The sequence below is a fragment of the Macadamia integrifolia genome, chromosome 6 (genome assembly GCF_013358625.1).
Source record: "Macadamia integrifolia cultivar HAES 741 chromosome 6, SCU_Mint_v3, whole genome shotgun sequence".
In the NCBI taxonomy this organism is placed as follows: Eukaryota; Viridiplantae; Streptophyta; class Magnoliopsida; order Proteales; family Proteaceae; genus Macadamia; species Macadamia integrifolia.
The window spans coordinates 1,227,671-1,246,731 of NC_056562.1; the positions used below are offsets into that span (position 1 = coordinate 1,227,671).

Here is a 19,061-nt window from a genome sequence, read left to right on the forward strand (position 1 = left end):
GTTCATGCCATTCCAAACAAGGCAATACTACTGGTCGTGCACCCTCTTGCACCCTGCCAGCTCACGTTGCTATCACGTCTGCATCAACCTCCATTCTGGGCCTTATCACCGCTCAGTTCCAATACATCTTGACTCTCTTAAGTGCTGACACACCCGCCCCTATTTCCAATCTCACATGTACTGACTAAGTCTTTCTTGACAGTGGGGCCTTTGATCACATGACTTGTCAAGTATGACAAACCAGAAACCTTCGTTTACACCTTTGCCTAATCGCCTTCCCTTGCTTTACCAGCTGCATGGACTCTTCCTTCACCATTATTGTAGCATTTGTGTCTTGACAACCCAAATATGGAAAATATTCCTTATGGCTAGTGGTGAGAAATCTAAGTGTCACAAACTATGGTTACATTTAAGTTTCCAACAGGAGGAAGTTCAGCCATGTTGCTTTCTTTACAGCATTTATGGCATCAGCTCATATAAGATGGCACTATCTAGAGTTTCCATCCAACTTCAGCCAAGTACGTAGTAGTACCACATCAACAATAGCATTAAAGAAGATCCTACATTCCCTGGTATAATCCAATAAACTAGAAAGATAGATAACCACCACGAAAGCACTGAATTCAATTGGAGAGCCAAACAAACCCTAAAAGAAGCTCGAAAAGACAATTTCCCTCAATCGCATGGTGAGGTTCACTGCATGATCCTAGTGTCTAGAAGCCCTCTACCCCCCACCCACACGCCAAAAAAAATCCAGCCCCACATCCCTGATCCCTGTGGTGAATGGATTCCCATTCGTCATGGGTGCAAGGACACTAGGTCCTGAAAACTAATAAACAAGAGAAAAAAATTAAAGCTATCTGATCATTCAGATTTTAGGATGAGCAATTTGGTAACATTCCCCAAATTCATCTTGTTTCAGTTCTCATCATGCTGAGCTTTTGAGACGCTCCATCACTTGAAATATGAAAAAACGTCAGGAAAATTCCCAGGAGCATTACCATCAAAGATATCTCTTAATGTAACAGTTTCAGTATGCCTATCTTAATAAAATGTTTTCTGTTTAAGTATAAAAAAGAATCATCACAGATCTCTTTCATAAGGTCCATGCAGTGGCAAACTGCCAGTTCTCTATAAGACTTGGCAAAGAAAAATCGCTGTTTCTGTCACACAATCAGACCCAAGGTGCAACTCTTGTTAGGACTTAGAAAAAAAAAAAAGGAATCAAATTGAATAATCTGATTTGTACCCACTCTCAACTTCTCTCTCCCCCCCCCCCCCAATTTCCTAATTTCATCTCAATTGAAGATAAGTATGGATTACGCCCCCCTGAAAGAACATACATTTCTAAGAAGACATAATGCTCATGGGTAGGCGAGTTAATATCCGAACCAAATTGGCAATCAGTTCTTCAATAATCCTTTCAACTTTACAACCCTTAATATTTGAAATGTACTCATTACCAAGCTCCCTTCCACTTTCATACAACCAACAATATAAATTGATTCATTCTTTCTGTAGCCTATGTAAGGAAGACCAAAACAAAGAGTACAACGAAAAGAATCACCAAAAAAAGTACCAACATAATCTGGCCCTTTGCACCAGCCTTCTTCATAACCATAGCTACCTTCTTCTGCACAAATGAAAAAAAAAAAAAATAGGAGTGACTAAAAAATTTAGTCTTTAACCTGATTATGCATGAAGGCTGGTAACAAAATGAAGTATTTAAATTAGGAATTTAAGGAGACAATTGTAGCACCTGAACAAAATCGAGACGATTTGAAGTACTGTCCATTTCCAAGCCCAATTCCCCAATTATCTTTTCCTGTCACACCCAGAAAATTCTATTAGGAGAAATGAATGTTATATTTTGGCTATGAGAAGAAATACCAAATACCTTAAGATCCTCTACTGAAACTGTTTACACATCTAACCAAAGTATAGGCTTGAGGAATACATTTAACATGTGTATTTCCAACCACTTTTCTACTCGACAGATGTTACCACCAAAAGAAGGGAGGTAAAAAACATATTTCCAACAATAAGATACCTTCTGCAAATTAAAGAGAAGGCATTCTGATTCGTAAAAAATGAGTTCAAAACTAAGGAATTAAATTTGAAGAATAATAACCTGTCCAAGAAGTTCTTCATGAATCGTAAGCCCTACACTTCCAATTCTCTCCACACTTGCAGTAAGCTCATCCAGCTCATCATCTTGTTGCCTACACATCAATTTGACAAACACAAAATCAGTGCGAACTAAATTGTTTCCATGATTGGATGGATGTATTTGAAAGAAGCATCATCCTTATGCATGAAAAACAAATCACAGGGTATCAGAAAATCCATTTGCAACTTAAGAATATCATGTTCACATCTGCAAGAAATCCCCCTCCTTACCTCCCCACCCACGGGGGGAGAAGCATATAGGATCATTTTTCTCTCCAATGAGCCCACCATAAATAATTTGTGCAAAAAAATAAATAAATACTACAACAACTCAGCTTTATCCCAACTAAATGGGGTCGGCTACATGGATCCTTGCCCTCCAATCAACTCTATTTGAGGTCATACTTGATACAAGGCCTAAGCTATGCATGTCTTTCCTCACCACTTCTCCTAGGGTAATTTTAGGGCCCGTTTGATAACGTTTCAAGAAACACATTTCTGCCGTTTCTGTTTCCAGAAATAGCAGAAACGGAGCAAAAAGCGTTTGATAAAACTGTTCCGTTTCACTTATTTTTAGAAATAGAAATAGAAATTTTTACTTATTTATGATTCAAGAAATGACCCAGGCGAAACAAGTTCGCCGTTTCTGGAAACAACCTGTGGCAATTCTTTCACTGGTTACCATCGATTTCTAAAAACATGACTTATCAAACACCTTCAATTCCGTTTCTGTTTCTAGAAATGGAAATTTATGTTTCTGCCGTTTCTTGAAACAGAAACGGCAGAAACGTTATCAAACGGGCCCTTAGGTTTGCCCGTGGCTCTTTTAGTTCCTTCAATCTGAATCAAATCACTCCTCCATACTGGAGCATCCAAAAGCCTCCGTTGAACATGGCCATGCCACTTCAAACAACTTTCTCATAGCTTATCGTGTATCGGAGCTACTTCCAAATCAACTCTAATATGATCACTCCTACTTTATCCTTCCTAGTTTTGACACACATTCGTCTCAACATCCTCATCTCTGCTACAGTGAGTATATCTACATGATGCTTCTTAACTATCCAACATTCTGCACCATACATCACAGTCGGACACATGACTATCCTATTTTTCCTTTGAAGTTTTAAAGCAATACGTCGATCACACAACACTTTGAATGTGCCTCTCCAGCTTCATCCAGCCTATTTTAATTCTCTATAAAACACCATCCTTTATACCACCTTCTTTATTTACAATTGAGCCTAGATACCTAAAATAACTATGTGGAATCTCCCTGTCATCGATTTTCACCACCACATTATCTATCCTTGCGTAACTAAAGTTACACATCATATACTATGTCTTCGTTCTACTTATATTTAAACCTTTTGATTCCAATGTTCATCTCCACAACTCCAAATTAGCATTAATCCCTGCTTCTGTCTCATCCACCAAAACAATTTCATCAGCAAAAATGGACATATTCTTGAATGTCTCTGGTTAAATCATCCATGATAAGCGCAAACAAATAAGGGCTTAAAGCTAATTCTTGATGTAACCCAATTGCAATTGGGAATTCACTACCTAGACCCCCCGGTAGTTCTTACACTAGTCACCACACCATTATACATATATTTATTTAATCCACATATTTACTTGAAACACTTCTCTGCTCTAGTACTTTCCAGATTAACTCCTTAGAGACTATGTCGTAAGATTTTTCTACGTCAATAAGGACTATATGGAGATCCTTCTTGCTGTTTCTATAACTTTCCATGAGTCTCCTAAATAAGTAAATAGACATTGTCATGCTTCCTATAATAAAACCAAATTGGTTCTTCATAATAGTAGTTTATTGTCTCAGGTGACTTTCAATAACCCTCACCCATAATTTCATAGTATGATTCTTTACTTTTCTGCCTCTATAGTTATTGCAACTTTGAACATCACCTTTATTTTTGTAAATTAGAACCACAATACTTCCCCTCCATTCATCTGGCATTTTCCCTGTGCTAATAATCTTATTAAACAACTTGGTTAGCCAAGATAAACCATAGATTCCTAAGTCCTTCCACACTTCTAATGGAATCTCATTTGGGCATGGTGCCTTGCCTACTTTCATCCTCCTTAAAGCTTCTTTTAACTCAAATACTCTAATTTTTTGACATATCATGATATCAATGACATGTGGTGTCTTGGTCGGAAATCCAATCTTCTAGGACATTATTACTCGAAATGTCTTCATTTAGTTGCGGTAGAAAATCATGTCCACCTCTCCTTAATGTCCTCATCTCTTATTAATACTTTTACCATTTTAGCTATCTTATAGACAATTTTCTCCTTCCTTTATGCTTAGAATGTGATAAAGATATTCATATTTCTTCGCCCTTGTTTTTTCCCCAATATTCTTAGCTTCATTTCTAACAAATTTATATATTTTTAGATCCTCTACATCCTTAGTCCTTTGCCATGTCTTGAAACTAGCTTTCTTAGTCTTAATTGTTGCTTGAACCTCATCATCCCACCACCAGGTCTCCCTAGATGAATGACGTTTTATTTTTTATTAGCCTAGGACACTTTTAACAACCTTCTTAATACAAGTAATCATCTCGTTCCACATCGTATTAGTGTCTCCCTCAAAGTCCCACTTTCCTTGTTTAACTACTTTATGAGTAAATGATTTCAAGGTATCTCCTTTTAAGCTCCACCACCTTATCCTAGGGCAATAAACTCACATTTCTTACGATTGTGTGTAATGAAGCACATATACATGGCCACTAATCCATGTTATGTGGTTAGGCTCTTCCTTGATATAACCTTACAATCCTTACATAACAATCTAAGGACACTTCTAGTTAGAAAGAAATCAATTTGGCTATGATGATACACACTTTTGAAGGTAACTAAATGTTCCTCTCTCCAGAACTGAGAGTAGAGCAAAACCACAAGAAAATCTAACATTGAGATCCCCTCCTCATTCCTCTATCCATAACCATATCCTCCATGTACACCTTCATAGCATCTACAATATCTCCCAACATATCCAATCAAATTACCCCCTATAATAATCTTTCCTCCTTGACTAAAACCTTGCACTAATTCATCCATGTTTTCCCAAAATTGTAACTTACTCGTTTCATCCAATCCTACTTGGACACCGTGCTTAAGCGCTAATTATATCAACAACCTCTTTCTTCAATACAAGCTTGATGGATATAATCCTATCTCCAAATCTTTTAACATTCACCACATTATTTTTAAATATTTATCCACTACTACGCCCACTCCATATCTATTACTTGTATCCCCTACATACCAAAGTATAAAGTCGTCCAACTCCTTAGCTCTTTACCCTTCCACTTATTCTCTTGAATACAGACTGTTAATCCTTGGTCTTCTCATGAAATTATCAAGGAGAAAATAAGAAACAATACAACTAGAAATAAAAGAACACAAGAAAAATCGGGGGAGAGGGGGAGGAAGGGAGAAGTACCTTATGAGAAGTTGCTGCCTTTCTGATTCTGATGATATGAAATCATCATCATCTCGCACTGTATACTGGTTGGATCTGCCTTTCTGAGATGAATGATCATCTGGAAGCCTCAGTAGCTCTTGTCTAGTCCCATTCAAACTACCAGTGCCAGTACTATTCTTTTCTTTTCCAGCTTCTACAGCTTTCTTCACATTGCCCACCTAATAAAATAATACAATTTTATTAGACCCAAGCCACTGTTTAAATAACAAATGCAGTTAACTGGCAAAAAGCAAGGAGCGCACAATGTAAAATGGCCTAGAATTATCCACCAATGCAGTAAGAACCTAAGATACTTAAGCACCTCTTTCACAATCCTATGTCCTTATCTTTTTTAACAGGAAGCATAGACTAAGCTTACTAAATACAAATATCAAATGTGGACGAAATGTAGATAATAAGGGACTACACCTGTGTACGAGCAATGCTAGTCCAACTCCTCCGTTTTTCAAGCTCTGCTTCATCAATGCCATACCTAGTTGGATCTCTGGCTGCAACTGCTATTGCCTTGTCTAATTCATCCACCTTTCTATCAAGAACATAGGTGTTCAGCAGCAGTGCAAGGTATTTCATAAATGAACAAGACTCAAAACATAATGCACCAATCAATAACATTCGAAAAGGTTTTCATAGGTATGTTCTCTAGATCTCTTCACTCAATAAGCAACCTTCTCTCGACTACTTGGAGGCTGATGTGGTAGATCCAGACCTCCTATTTAAAAGGGACATCTAGATCAGCAATTTTTTTTTGTGCTCCAGTCCACATCAAAGGTGTCGAGTATCAATATTAGTCAGCGTAACGGGAAGCTGGTTTTAAGAGGTGAATCAAATACATGCAACTACGCTAAAGAAATGATTAAAAAACTCACCGAAATCTCACTAATTTTGATATTGCCAAATGAAATAAGGGTTAAAATCTCAAACCAACAATCTTTCGGTCGAAATGTATTGTGCCATCTTGCCAAAACGCTACAACCAAGGCTTTATAAAATCCCCATTTAGATTTCGACCAGAACTCACCCCCATCTCACCTGTTTCGACCTGGAGATGGAGAAAATACTTGCAAACCTGATTTTCCCCACATCATCGCCTCAAACTGGTAGAACACACTGCTAGAAGTTGCCACATCACTCCAAAGAGATCAGTGACTGCTTATTGTTGAAGACTTGTCCACATTCAGTAGATCCAGGTAACTTTTTCTCAAAAATTATATTTTGCAGAAATAAGATATAAAACTCTTTGTTGGTGATGAAATTTGTATATTACAGACACGGTGACCTATACCCTGGGATAAATAACCTTCAATATGTAGATGAGTCCGTTTAAAGGGCAGTTATGGAGGACTGCGTTCATTTCTTATCGACATTATGATGAGGCATTCAATGGTCATGCAATCAGAGGAAAATGATGTCGGCTCCATCAGACCATGAGTGGACTCGATCCAACATGTCATAGTTCATATCAATAGACAGTCATACTGCTTAGATTGTATTGTTGGGACTTGCGTCTATGTGAATTGTTCTTTGTAGTTCATACTTTGTACTATTTTGTGACTAATTAATCAATATTATGTTTCTTCATTCATGGTTGCATAATTTGCTTGTTTTACTTGCATATTCTATCTTATAGAACTAAAACAATGTGTAATAGACAATATTACATAATGATACAATAGGGGTCGACGTTTACTGCCAAACAAGGGTGCAAACCCAAAACACCACTACGTGTGACTTTTTTGGCAATATGAAGGTTTACATATGTTTATTTAGCCTAAAACAAGGTTTCCCTCATGTATCGGAGCATACTATGCCCATCTGCTCACTAAAACAGCCATTTGAAATCCAAAAAAAATGCACAATTTCGGCGAAATCGTATTTTGGTAGTTCAGCAATATAAAACAAGTTTTTGAACCTTGGCTAAAGATGAACATAGAAACACTTTAGGTATGCATGGATATGCTTAGGATACATGCAAAATTTTGTTTTAAAACATAACTTACCATAAATATGCAGTAATTAAGTCCAACCATATGGAGTTAGGTGGTCAGACCAATATCTACCACATGGCATATCAATAGAGCCCAAAGTTTGTGTAAAAGTATACCCCATACTTGATTACTTGTCAATTTTGAACTCAATCAGAGTTGGCCATGTGGCAATATAAAGCTTTGAAGATTCATTACATTTTGAAAACATATGGAAGTATACAAAAAAATAAGGGAAAGATGCCAAAACATGGGTGGCAAATGATTGATTTTTGCTGTGAAAATTAGCATGTAGCCAATCTAGCCCATGCCCTTTCTATCAAACGGTTCGATTTTCCAAATCATCATTCCATGAGGCACATTAGGTGGTTAGTACATGGAACCTTCCATGTGTGGACCAGCCAAAACAAACTTTACCTAAATATAGAAGAGGAAAATGGGGAGGGAGTAATAGAGGTAGGATTTTCTTAACGGGCCTTGCAGGATCCACACCCATATAAAGTAACTTTCCAATTTTTTTTTTTTTTTTAATTTGATTTCTTTAGAGATGAACATATGGACATGGAATATTCCAAATTAATCTAAAAAATAAAGACCTGAAATGGATCAATTGCCCTAAAAAAGCACCATAATTGAAGATGCCAAATCAGTGGCTTTTGAAAAAGGTCTATCCACGAAACAACACACCCAAGGAATACGGAAGCACAAAGAAATAATATTGAAAAGGAGGGTAGAATTGGCAATAGCGCAATACACCATCAACAATTATAAAGGGTTTCTTCTTTCCTGCCACTGGTTTCACACGACACCAACTGTAGGCTAGATGGAGGGCTTGCAGTGGAAGTTCATAGGCCCACATAGGGGTGGATGGACAGTTTGAGCGATAAAAGTAAGTCTCTCTCTCTCTCTCTCTCTCTCTCTCCCTCTCCTTCTCTTTCGTCTGGTCCTCCTACAGCAGTAGCGCTTTCACTGCTGCTAGCTTCTTCTTCACCTTCTCTCTCTCTCTCTCTCTCTCTCTCTCTCTCTACCCTCCTCCTCCTGCTCCTCCTCCTCCTCAAGACTTCCACTTCAAACTGAATTTGCTTCATGGCTTCACCTTTAATTCGAAAAATTCTATGTTTGATCAATCCTTTGGATTTGTTTTTGAGTTTAGAATACTTCCCAGCTCAAATCTTAGCAGATCTAAGCTCCAAGTCCTTTACCAAAAAAAAAAAACCTCCAACTTTGATTTTTTGCAGTTCAGACTCTCGTTTCTAATGTCTGTGTGTTCTGGTTTTTGTCGTATTGAGGTGTTCTCAAGGTGTATTGACCTGTCTCAGGTCGTATTGAAAGACAGGCCGATACACAGCAATACAAAGACTTCTTTTTCCCCTTGTTCAATATCACATTGTATCCATCCATTCTGCAGCATGTGAGACGTATCGGACTGATAAGTAATGATACTGAATACCATGAGTTAACTCATTGTTCATTGCTCTATCCCCAGCAACACCAACCATTAAATTTCAAATTTCACTTCAAAATTCCCAGGACGGAGCACTTTCTTTTGCCACAAGACAAAGGACCAACAAGCTGAAATTTTCCACATTTACCCAAAGAGTTCTGCATCCATGTACATATGACCCCCTCCCTCTCATTGGACACAAATACACATATATAAGCACAGACACACAAATACTCTCTCCATTTATATATATGTTCTGCATCCATGTATATATGGCCCCTCCCTCTCACTGGATATAAATGCACATATATGTAAGCATACACACAAATACTCACTCCATTTATATATATATATATACTTGGACTACAAAAATAAAATTTTTATCTCTACAATGAATACGAACATTAAAAAATAAAATTTATGCGTATTATATTGGATAGGGAACCTTATTTGAAATATATTAGTGCTGACTTGCCCAATCTGAACCCTTGGATAAATGGGGTACCCTTTGGATTTGTCACAAATCAAATTATACAAGATATCTCAATGTATAACCCACCATGTATTGGAATTTCTTGTCTTTTTGTCATCCAACAGTTTTTTCAAAACATTAATCATGTTTCTTTCTAATGCTTTGTTTTGCAATCAGTCTGTTTGAGCTAAACTTAAATGAATTAAAGACGGTAGGGGGCCTACTGAAAAAAATTGGTTGCCAGATAAGGTGACACCTGGCAGATATGGCTTCCTATTCCACCAGATTTGCAAAACTGGTTGTTCAACCAACCCTCATCCTTATCAAAGCCATTTTACTAGCAATGAAAAATTACACTGTTGCTGCATTTGTTTTTGCAACTAATTTTATTAACTTTGTTAGAAGCGCAATTGATTAGTGTGATTTAGTGTCTTGTGATTGTTCAAGTACCATGTTTCTAAGACTTCTTAAAGACCATCAATTAATCAGGTTCCTTGACTGTCACATACATGCATAAACAGAAACACTTAACATTATTGTTGTTGTTAATGTTTTGCAAATTTATTATAAATGAGCATATCCTCGTCATAGAATTACTTCATGTCATGACAAGAATTACAATTAGCAGGTTATCGTTTAAGGACACTGACGTATATCATGTGTGTGTGAGCCGTTCAATAATTATGAATGATCATTGATCATTGCGACCTAGTCATCACAATTCGAGTCGTGAAACAGCCTCTGCGCAAAGCAGTGGTAAGGCTGTGTACATTATGACCCTCCCCAGACCTTGCAGTGGCGGAAACCTCATGCACTGGGTACACCACTTTTTATTCTTTTCTTCTTTTTATTTTTTTCTTCCTTTTTTTTCTTTGGGTGGGGGGGGGGTGGTGGGGCGGGGGAGCACCTAAGAATTTTAATTGAAATGAATACAAAAGAATAAAGGAACTTAGCCCCACATCCTGTCAGAAGCACAAGGTGTAAAATTAATACGCTGGACCTCTTGGCTTCACTCTAATACCCTAAGATCTGCCCCATATTGGAATGCGATCCAGAATATGGCCGCTGATGGGCCAAGCATCCTCAACCTAACAGATGTGAAGGCTAGCATTCCAAGAGAAACATATGTTGAGGATTCTCTGTAACAGTCCACACTATGACTAATACGTTAGGTGAGTTCCACCAAAATTGGTGGATCTCATCCATTTATCTTGAGACATTTCATAATAATAAGTAGGGGTATCAAATTCCATCTGGAACCAGTCGGACCCACTGAAACCAAACCGGTTAAGCCCCAGCCTGAACCGAACAGAATGCTTACCTGTTCGGCTTTGTTTTGGGTTAGAAACCGAAACCAAACCGACAAAGAATGAAGAAAAAAAAGAAAAAAATTCAACAGAAAAACATTTCCATTTATTTTATGTATATGGAAAATCAAAACGAAACTGTATTGATATGAACCAATTAGGAAAATTGAAACAAAACCAGAACCAAATCAGACCAAAACCGAACTCTACCTTACCAGTTTGGCTTCAGCTTGGCCCAGTACCAGACCAAAATCATTTCAGTCTGACAGAAACCGGACAAATGAATGTTCCTAATTCAAAATGACAACAACACAATATTACAATTCATCAGTTTTTCACTAGCATTTCTCAATTCTCAAACATCCATGGCCTCAAAAGAAAAAGAGATCCAGACTCCACCTGCAGTGGGGCCTTTCTTCTGAAATCCAATTTGTGGATGTACCACAAACAGTTAGTGGTAAGATCTTGCTTCAGCAGCAGGTCAGCTCCCTACTGTAGTTATCATTTTTGACCTTTGACTGTTAAATACCCTATTAACAAGTAGTTCCTTTTTTGAGATTCCATTCTTTTTTTTATATCTATATAAATTTGTTTACATTCTTTTTGCTTTATAAATAACTACTAATTATAATATCATAAACAAAAAACAAAAATGTCTAGACTTTCTGACGGCTATAGATGCTGCTGAGCATATGAGTCCCAAGTAGTCTGCATGTCTTTGCTAGAGCAACTTGATTTAGATAATAAAGTAGTCATCTGCAAATCATAGTTGTCATGGCGTCAAATCGATCCAAGGCAGTGGAGGGGTGGCTAATCGATGTGGCGATGAATCGCCCATTATGGCGTTGCCATGGCGGTCAAATCGCCCATGTGTCCTTTTTTATTTTCCCTATTTTCTAAAGTTATTTAGTATGCTATTTTTTTATTTTCCCTATTTTCTAAAGTTATTTAGTATGCTACTTTTTTATTTCCCCTATTTTCTAAAGTTATTTACCATGCTACAAGCCTACAATATATACCCTATAACATATAAAACCAATACTAAGCAACATCAAATCATCAAAAATCAACAAAGCCCTATCAAAATCACCCTGCATTTTACAAAAAATCGACAGCCTAGTGAATCAGGCATGACCTGGTGTCCATGGCGGTGCCATAGCGACGCCTATCAGTCAATGGCTACTGCCATTTGTGAGTTACGTAAATCGTAGCACTGCCATGAACTTCTTTTTCAGCCAGGACGCCAAATCGCCCTTGGCTAGGCGTCGCCATGACAACTATGCTGCAAATTAAATTAAGCTGGCATAGATAGCTAGAATGAGGGTTATTCAAAGAAAAATGGGTGCATCCATTTGATTACATAGCCAATTTATGCCTTCTCTTACCACCTTTGTACATCCAATCTTAAGTGGCAGTCTACAACAGTTTGAACCAAAATAAGGAATTAGGTAGCAATTCAAAAAACAGGTGATTTTTCACCTTCGGCTGTAATACCTGCCATTCAATGCTTTCACAACCAACAAGCAACTCCTTCATGAGATCGATGTGCTCTCCTTTATTCAAACGTATATATTCCCATTGATGAAAAATAGATTGTAGTTTATCAATCTGAACAAGAAAAACACAGTTAAGACACATATTCAAAGAATCCTGAACATAAGTGATTGTCAAGATCAAACCTTGACTCCCCTAACATGCAGGATACAAATATAACATGTGGTTAAAAAAAATAAGAAGAAGACAATGCAGCTTCATCCATGGAAAAAAGAAGGAAAGCTATGTGGTTGGTAGGTTGCATAATTTTTTGCCTACATATATATATATAGGTCAGTTCTGCAGTACTGCTATTGTTCTGCAATTGGATTTTGGCCTTTTGGGTGTATGATTTTGTTGTGAAATGTGAACTGGATATATTGTTTCTGTTTGTTACCAATGCTTCTCCGTTAATTATGCTATATTTTATTGATGTGGCTTCTATGTTGATTCTTGATGAGGCTTAAATGTTGATTACTAATGTAGCATATAAGTAAAAATATATCACAGCTAAGCCAGAGATAGTGGAAACATAAATAAATAAAAAATAAAATAACTACAATGCCTAGGCGGGCACCTTGCTGCATTAGTGCTTTGGTGGCCCTCCAACGCTTTGATCGCTTAGGCACCTTGACAACTATGAATCTAATCACTACTAATTACAAGGGGAATAATTGATTATTTTCTCATGTGGTGCTTGCAAGGATTTATAAAAAATCATTACTGATCTCCCTCTCTCTCTCTCTCTCTCACCTCCCAACATATGGCCTCACATGCGCATATATATATATATATATATATTACTTGTTTAGCGACCCCATTACATTGGGATAAGGCTGAGTTTGTTGTTTTATTTATTTGCATCATTATTTTCTTGCATCTGCATCTTGCATAGCTTGCTTCTAGTTCTATCTTCACAGAGAAGCTTACAGTAGTGCCTCTCGATTGTGAAACATAGATCCGGTTAAACAGCTTTTAATTTATTCCTTAATTTTGAGTTCTTGTCTTGCTTTTTTTACTTGTTTATTTTTGCACAAATTAGTTCTAGGTACGGTATCGCACCTATCCTAGTGATCGCCTTCTTGCCTGGATCGGAGTACGGTATTGCACCTATCTCATTCTTCTCACCATACAGAACCAGGAGAACCTATTTCCGTGGATTTTGGTGTAGATCGATCCTGTTAAATTGATATATATATATATATATATATTACTTGTTGCAGTTGAACTTAACAAGAACACGTGAGCACTTTGATCTATTTCAAGGAAAAGGATGTTTATAGTGACGACTCGTCCTCACTTTTTCATACAGATAACAATAACTACCCTATCCCAAGCACACCCAATCATTGTTCTCATCCCATAACACTTATCCATTAGAAACCCAAAAAATCTGCAGTAGGCCATGATCATTCTTACTTTCAATTTACAAACCCATGAAATGCAAGAAAAATGCAGTACATTCCTTGTTTTCCACATATAAGAAAAGAGTATGTCCTTTCAATCACAATTAAACAAGTTCTTCAAGAACAGGTAACATGACCTCATGAGTCATGACCTAAAAAGAAATGTGATATTGTGACATTCAACCAAATGAACTATTTCAATATTTTTGCAAAATATGTTGATCAAACACAATTTCCTATCTGGAGTAGGGTGTATATGCAAAAAGTATAGTGTATACACCAAACAACCACAAATCTGCCTTAAATATAAGATGGACCCACCATCCAATAGACCCATCTTTTCAGAACAGTGTGGGTCCGGAATCCAAAGGTTTTGACCTTTGAGTCTTTTTACAAGGTTAATAACGGGGTTAAGGCCGCGTACACTATGACCATCTGACCCTCCCCAGACCCCACAGTGGCGGGAGCCTCGTGCACTGGGTAAGCCCTTTTTAACAAGAAGATACTGCCTATCCGATCCACAACTACTCCCAAGCCAGGAGAATTCCAGCAGGTGATTAGCTTGTGATAGAATCTCAGGCAAAACACACCAGATTTATAGAAAATTTGATAACTCAATTAAATCAATTCTGAATGGTGTAAAATTTAAGTCGGCAGGTTCAGATTAATAGGTCAAACAAGACTGCAAACTTTGATATAATTTTGATGGCTATATGTAAGTTATGGAGAAATATAACTTCATGCAGGAAATCTCAAAACTGATGGAAATTCATAGTTATTAAGACGCCTTACCAGCGCCTTGGCGCTGATGTGGTCCATGGATGATAAGGCAGTGTTCTGCCTTATGGGAAGTGATTATGGCAGCCGTCTTATGCTATAAGGCGCTATAAGGCGGGAAAGGCGATGCCTTATGACGCCTTACGACTAAGGCGGTCGCCTTATGTGTTTTGCTTTTTTTTTAAATACATTTTAAAATTACTTGATGAAGATTCCAAATAACATTTTCTCATTGCAGGTGTATAAGTTTTGATGCACATGTGATGCATTGTATCAAAAAAAAAATTTTTTTTAAAACACATTTTAAAATTGCTTTATGAAGATTCCGAGTTACATTTTCTCATTGGCAAGTGTATAAGTTTTGATGCACATGTAATGCACCGGATCAAAATTTTTTTTTAAAAAACACATTATAAAATTGCTTGATGAAGATTCCAAATTACATTTTCTCATTGGGAGGTGTATAAGGTCTGATGCACATGTGATGCATTAAATCAAATTTTTTTTTTTAAAACACATTTTAAAATTGCTTGATGAAGATTCCAAATTACATTTTCTCACTGGCAGGTGTATAAGTTTTGATGCACATGCGATGCATTGGATAAAAAACCATATAACTTAGAAAATAAAAACCTTTACCAAAAAAAAANAGCACCTAAGAATTTTAATTGAAATGAATACAAAAGAATAAAGGAACTTAGCCCCACATCCTGTCAGAAGCACAAGGTGTAAAATTTATACACTGGACCTCTTGGCTTCACTCTAATACCCTAAGATCTGCCCCATATTGGCATGCGATCCAGAATATGGCCACGGATGGGCCAAGCATCCTCAATCCTAACAGATGTGAAGGCTAGCATTCCAAGAGAAACATATGTTGAGGATCCTCTGTCCCCAGTCCACACTATGACTAATACGTCAGGTGAGTTCCACCAAAATTGGTGGATTTCATCCAATTATCTTGAGACATTTCATAATTATAAGTAGGGGTATCAAATTCCAGCTGGAACCAGTCGGACCCACTGAAACCAAACCGGTTAAGCCCCACCCTGAACCGAACAGAATGCTTACCTGTTCGGCTTCGTTTTGGGTTAGAAACTGAAACCAAACCGACAAAGAATGAAGAAAAAAAAAGAAAAAAATTCAACAGAAAAACATTTCCATTTATTTTATGTATATGGAAAATCAAAACGAAACCGTATTGATATGAACCAATTAGGAAAATTGAAACAAAACCAGAACCAAATCAGACCAAAACCGAACTCTACCTTACCGGTTCGGCTTCAGCTTGGCCCAGTACCAGACCAAAACCAATTCAGTCTGACCGAAACCGGACAAATGAATGTTCCTAATTCAAAATGACAACACAATATTACAGTTATCAGTTTTTCACTAGCATTTCTCAATTCTCAAACATCCATGGCCTCAAAAGAAAAAGAGATCCAGACTCCACCTGCAGTGGGGCCTTTCTTCTGAAATCCAATTTGTGGATGTACCACAAACAGTTAGTGGTAAGATCTTGCTTCAGCAGCAGGTCAGCTCCCTACTGTAGTTATCATTTTTGACCTTGACTGTTAAATACCCTATTAACAAGTAGTTCCTTTTTTGAGATTCCATTCTTTTTTTATATATATATATAAATTTGTTTACATTCTTTTTGCTTTATAAATAACTACTAATTATAATATCATAAACAAAAAACAAAAATGTCTAGACTTTCTGACGGCTATAGATGCTGCTGAGCATATGAGTCCCAAGTAGTCTGTATGTCTTTGCTAGAGCAACTTGATTTAGATAATAAAGTAGTCATCTGCAAATTAAATTGAGCTGGCATAGATAGCTAGAATGAGGGTTATTCAAAGAAAAATGGGTGCATCCATCTGATTACATAGCCAATTTATGCCTTCTCTTACCACCTTTGTACATCCAATCTTAAGCGGCAGTCTACAACAGTTTGAACCAAAATAAGGAATTAGGTAGCAATTCAGAAAACAGGTGATTTTTCACCTTCGGCTGTAATACCTGCCATTCAATGCTTTCACAACCAACAAGCAACTCCTTCATGAGATCGATGTGCTCTCCTTTATTCAAACGTATATATTCCCATTGACGAAAAATAGATTGTAGTTTATCAATCTGAACAAGAAAAACACAGTTAAGAGTTAAGACACATATTCAAAGAATCCTGAACATAAGTGATTGTCAAGATCAAACCTTGACTCCCCTAACATGCAGGATACAAATATAACATGTGGTTAAAAAAAATATGAAGAAGGCAATGCAGCTTCATCCATGGAAAAAGAAGGAAAGTTATGTGGTTGGTAGGTTGCATAATTTTTTGCCTATATATATATATATATATATAGGTCAGTTCTGCACTACTGCTATTGTCCTGCAATTGGATTTTGGCCTTTTGGGTGTATGACTTTGATGTGAAATGCGAACTGGATATATTGTTTCTGTTTGTTATCAATGCTTCTCCGTTAATTATGCTATATTTTATTGATGTGGCTTCTATGTTGATTCTTGATGAGGCTTAAATGTTGATTACTAATGTAGCATGTAAGTAAAAATATATCATAGCTAAGCCAGAGATAGTGGAAACATAAATAAATAAAAAATAAAATAACTACAATGCCTAGGCGGGCACCTTGCTGCATTAGTGCTTTGGTGGCCCTCCAACACTTTGGTCACTTAGGCACCTTGACAACTATGAATCTAATCACTACTAATACAAGGGGGATAATTGATTATTTTCTTATGTGGTGCTTGCAAGGATGTATAAAAAATCATTACTGATCTCTCTCTCTCTCTCTCTCTCTCTCTCTCTCTCTCTCTCTCTCTCTCTCTCTCACTTCCCAACATATGGCCTCACATGCGCATATATATATATATATATTACTTGTTTAACGACCCCATTACATTGGGATAAGGCTGAGTTTATTGTTTTACTTGTTTATATATATATATATATATTACGTGTTGCAGTTGAACTTAACAAGAACACTGGAGCACTTTGATCTATTTCAAGGAAAAGGATGTTTTATAGTGACCACTCGTCCTCGCTTTTTCATACAGAAAACAATAACTACCCTATCCCAAGCACACCCAATCACTGTCCTCATCCCATCACACTTATCCATTAGAAACCCAAAAAATCTGCAGTAGGCCATGTTCATTCTTACTTTCAATCTACAAACCCATGAAATGCAAGAAAAATGCAGTACATTCCTTGTTTTCCACAGATAAGAAGAGAGTATGTCCTTTCAATCACAATTAAACAAAAAGTTCTTCAAGAACAGGTAACATGACCTCATGAGTCATGACCTAAAAAGAAATGTGATATTGTGACATTCAACCAAATGAACTATTTCAATATTTTTGCAAAATATGTTGATCAAACACAATTTCCTATCTGGAGTAGGGTGTATATGCAAAAAGTATAGTGTATACACCAAACAACCACAAATCTGCCTTAAATATAAGATGGACCCACCATCCAACAGACCCATCTTTTCAGAACAGTGTGGGTTCTGAATCCAAAGGTTTTGACTTTTGAGTCTTTTTACAAGGTTAATAACGGGGGTAAGGCCACGTACACTATGACCATCTGACCCTCCCCAGACCCCACAATGGCGGGAGCCTCATGCCCTGGGTAAGCCCTTTTAATAAGAAGATACTGCCTATCCGATGCACAACTACTCCCAAGCCAGGAGAATTCCAGCAGGAGATTAGCTTGAGACAGAATCGCAGGCAAAACAAACCAGATTTATAGAAAATTTGATAACTCAATTAAATCAATTCTGAATGGTGTGAAATTTAAGTCGGCAAGTTCAGATTAATAGGTCAAACAAGACTGCAAACTTTGATATAATTCTGATGGCTATATGTAAGTTATGGAGAAATATAACTTCATGCAGGAAATCTCAAAACTGATGGAAATTCATAGTTTTTAAGACGCCTTACCAGCACCTTGGCGATGCCGTCCATGGATGACAAGGCAGTGTTCTGCCTTATGGGAAGCGATTATGGCGGCTGCCTTATGCTATAAGGCGCTATAAGGCGTGAAAGGCGATGCCTTATGACGCCTTACGACTAAGGCGGTCGCCTTATGTGTTTTGCTTTTTTTTAAAATACATTTTAAAATTGCCTGATGAAGATTCCAAATTACATTTTCTCATTGGCAGATGTATAAGTTTTGATGCACATGTGATGCATTGGATCAAATTTTTTTTTTTAAACACATTTTAAAATTGCTTGATGAAGATTCCAAATTACATTTTCTCATTGGCAGGTGTATAAGTTTTGATGCACATGTGATGCACTTGATCAAAAAAAAAAATTTTTAAAACACATTATAAAATTGCTTGATGAAGATTCCAAATTACATTTTCTCATTGGGAGGTGTATAAGGTCTGATGCACATGTGATGCATTAAATTAAATTTTTTTTTTA

The 19,061-nt window shown here is 37.0% G+C and overlaps 1 protein-coding gene across 2 annotated transcripts in view; it reads right to left on the bottom strand.

Moving 5' to 3' along the window:
* Window positions 1-1,379: 1,379 nt before the first annotated feature.
* The window catches only part of LOC122082031 (syntaxin-61-like), a 25,832-nt gene continuing 8,150 nt past the window's right edge, over window positions 1,380-19,061 (bottom strand). For both annotated transcript variants that reach the window (XM_042649532.1, XM_042649530.1), the window contains exons 3-8: window positions 12,385-12,498; window positions 6,095-6,208; window positions 5,645-5,844; window positions 2,132-2,222; window positions 1,760-1,825; window positions 1,380-1,633 (exon numbers count right to left, since the gene is read on the bottom strand). In XM_042649532.1, coding sequence (XP_042505466.1) covers window positions 1,523-1,633; window positions 1,760-1,825; window positions 2,132-2,222; window positions 5,645-5,844; window positions 6,095-6,208; window positions 12,385-12,498 — 696 coding nt within the window. In that variant the 3' untranslated portion in view covers window positions 1,380-1,522. The remainder of the gene's footprint in view (window positions 1,634-1,759; window positions 1,826-2,131; window positions 2,223-5,644; window positions 5,845-6,094; window positions 6,209-12,384; window positions 12,499-19,061) is intronic.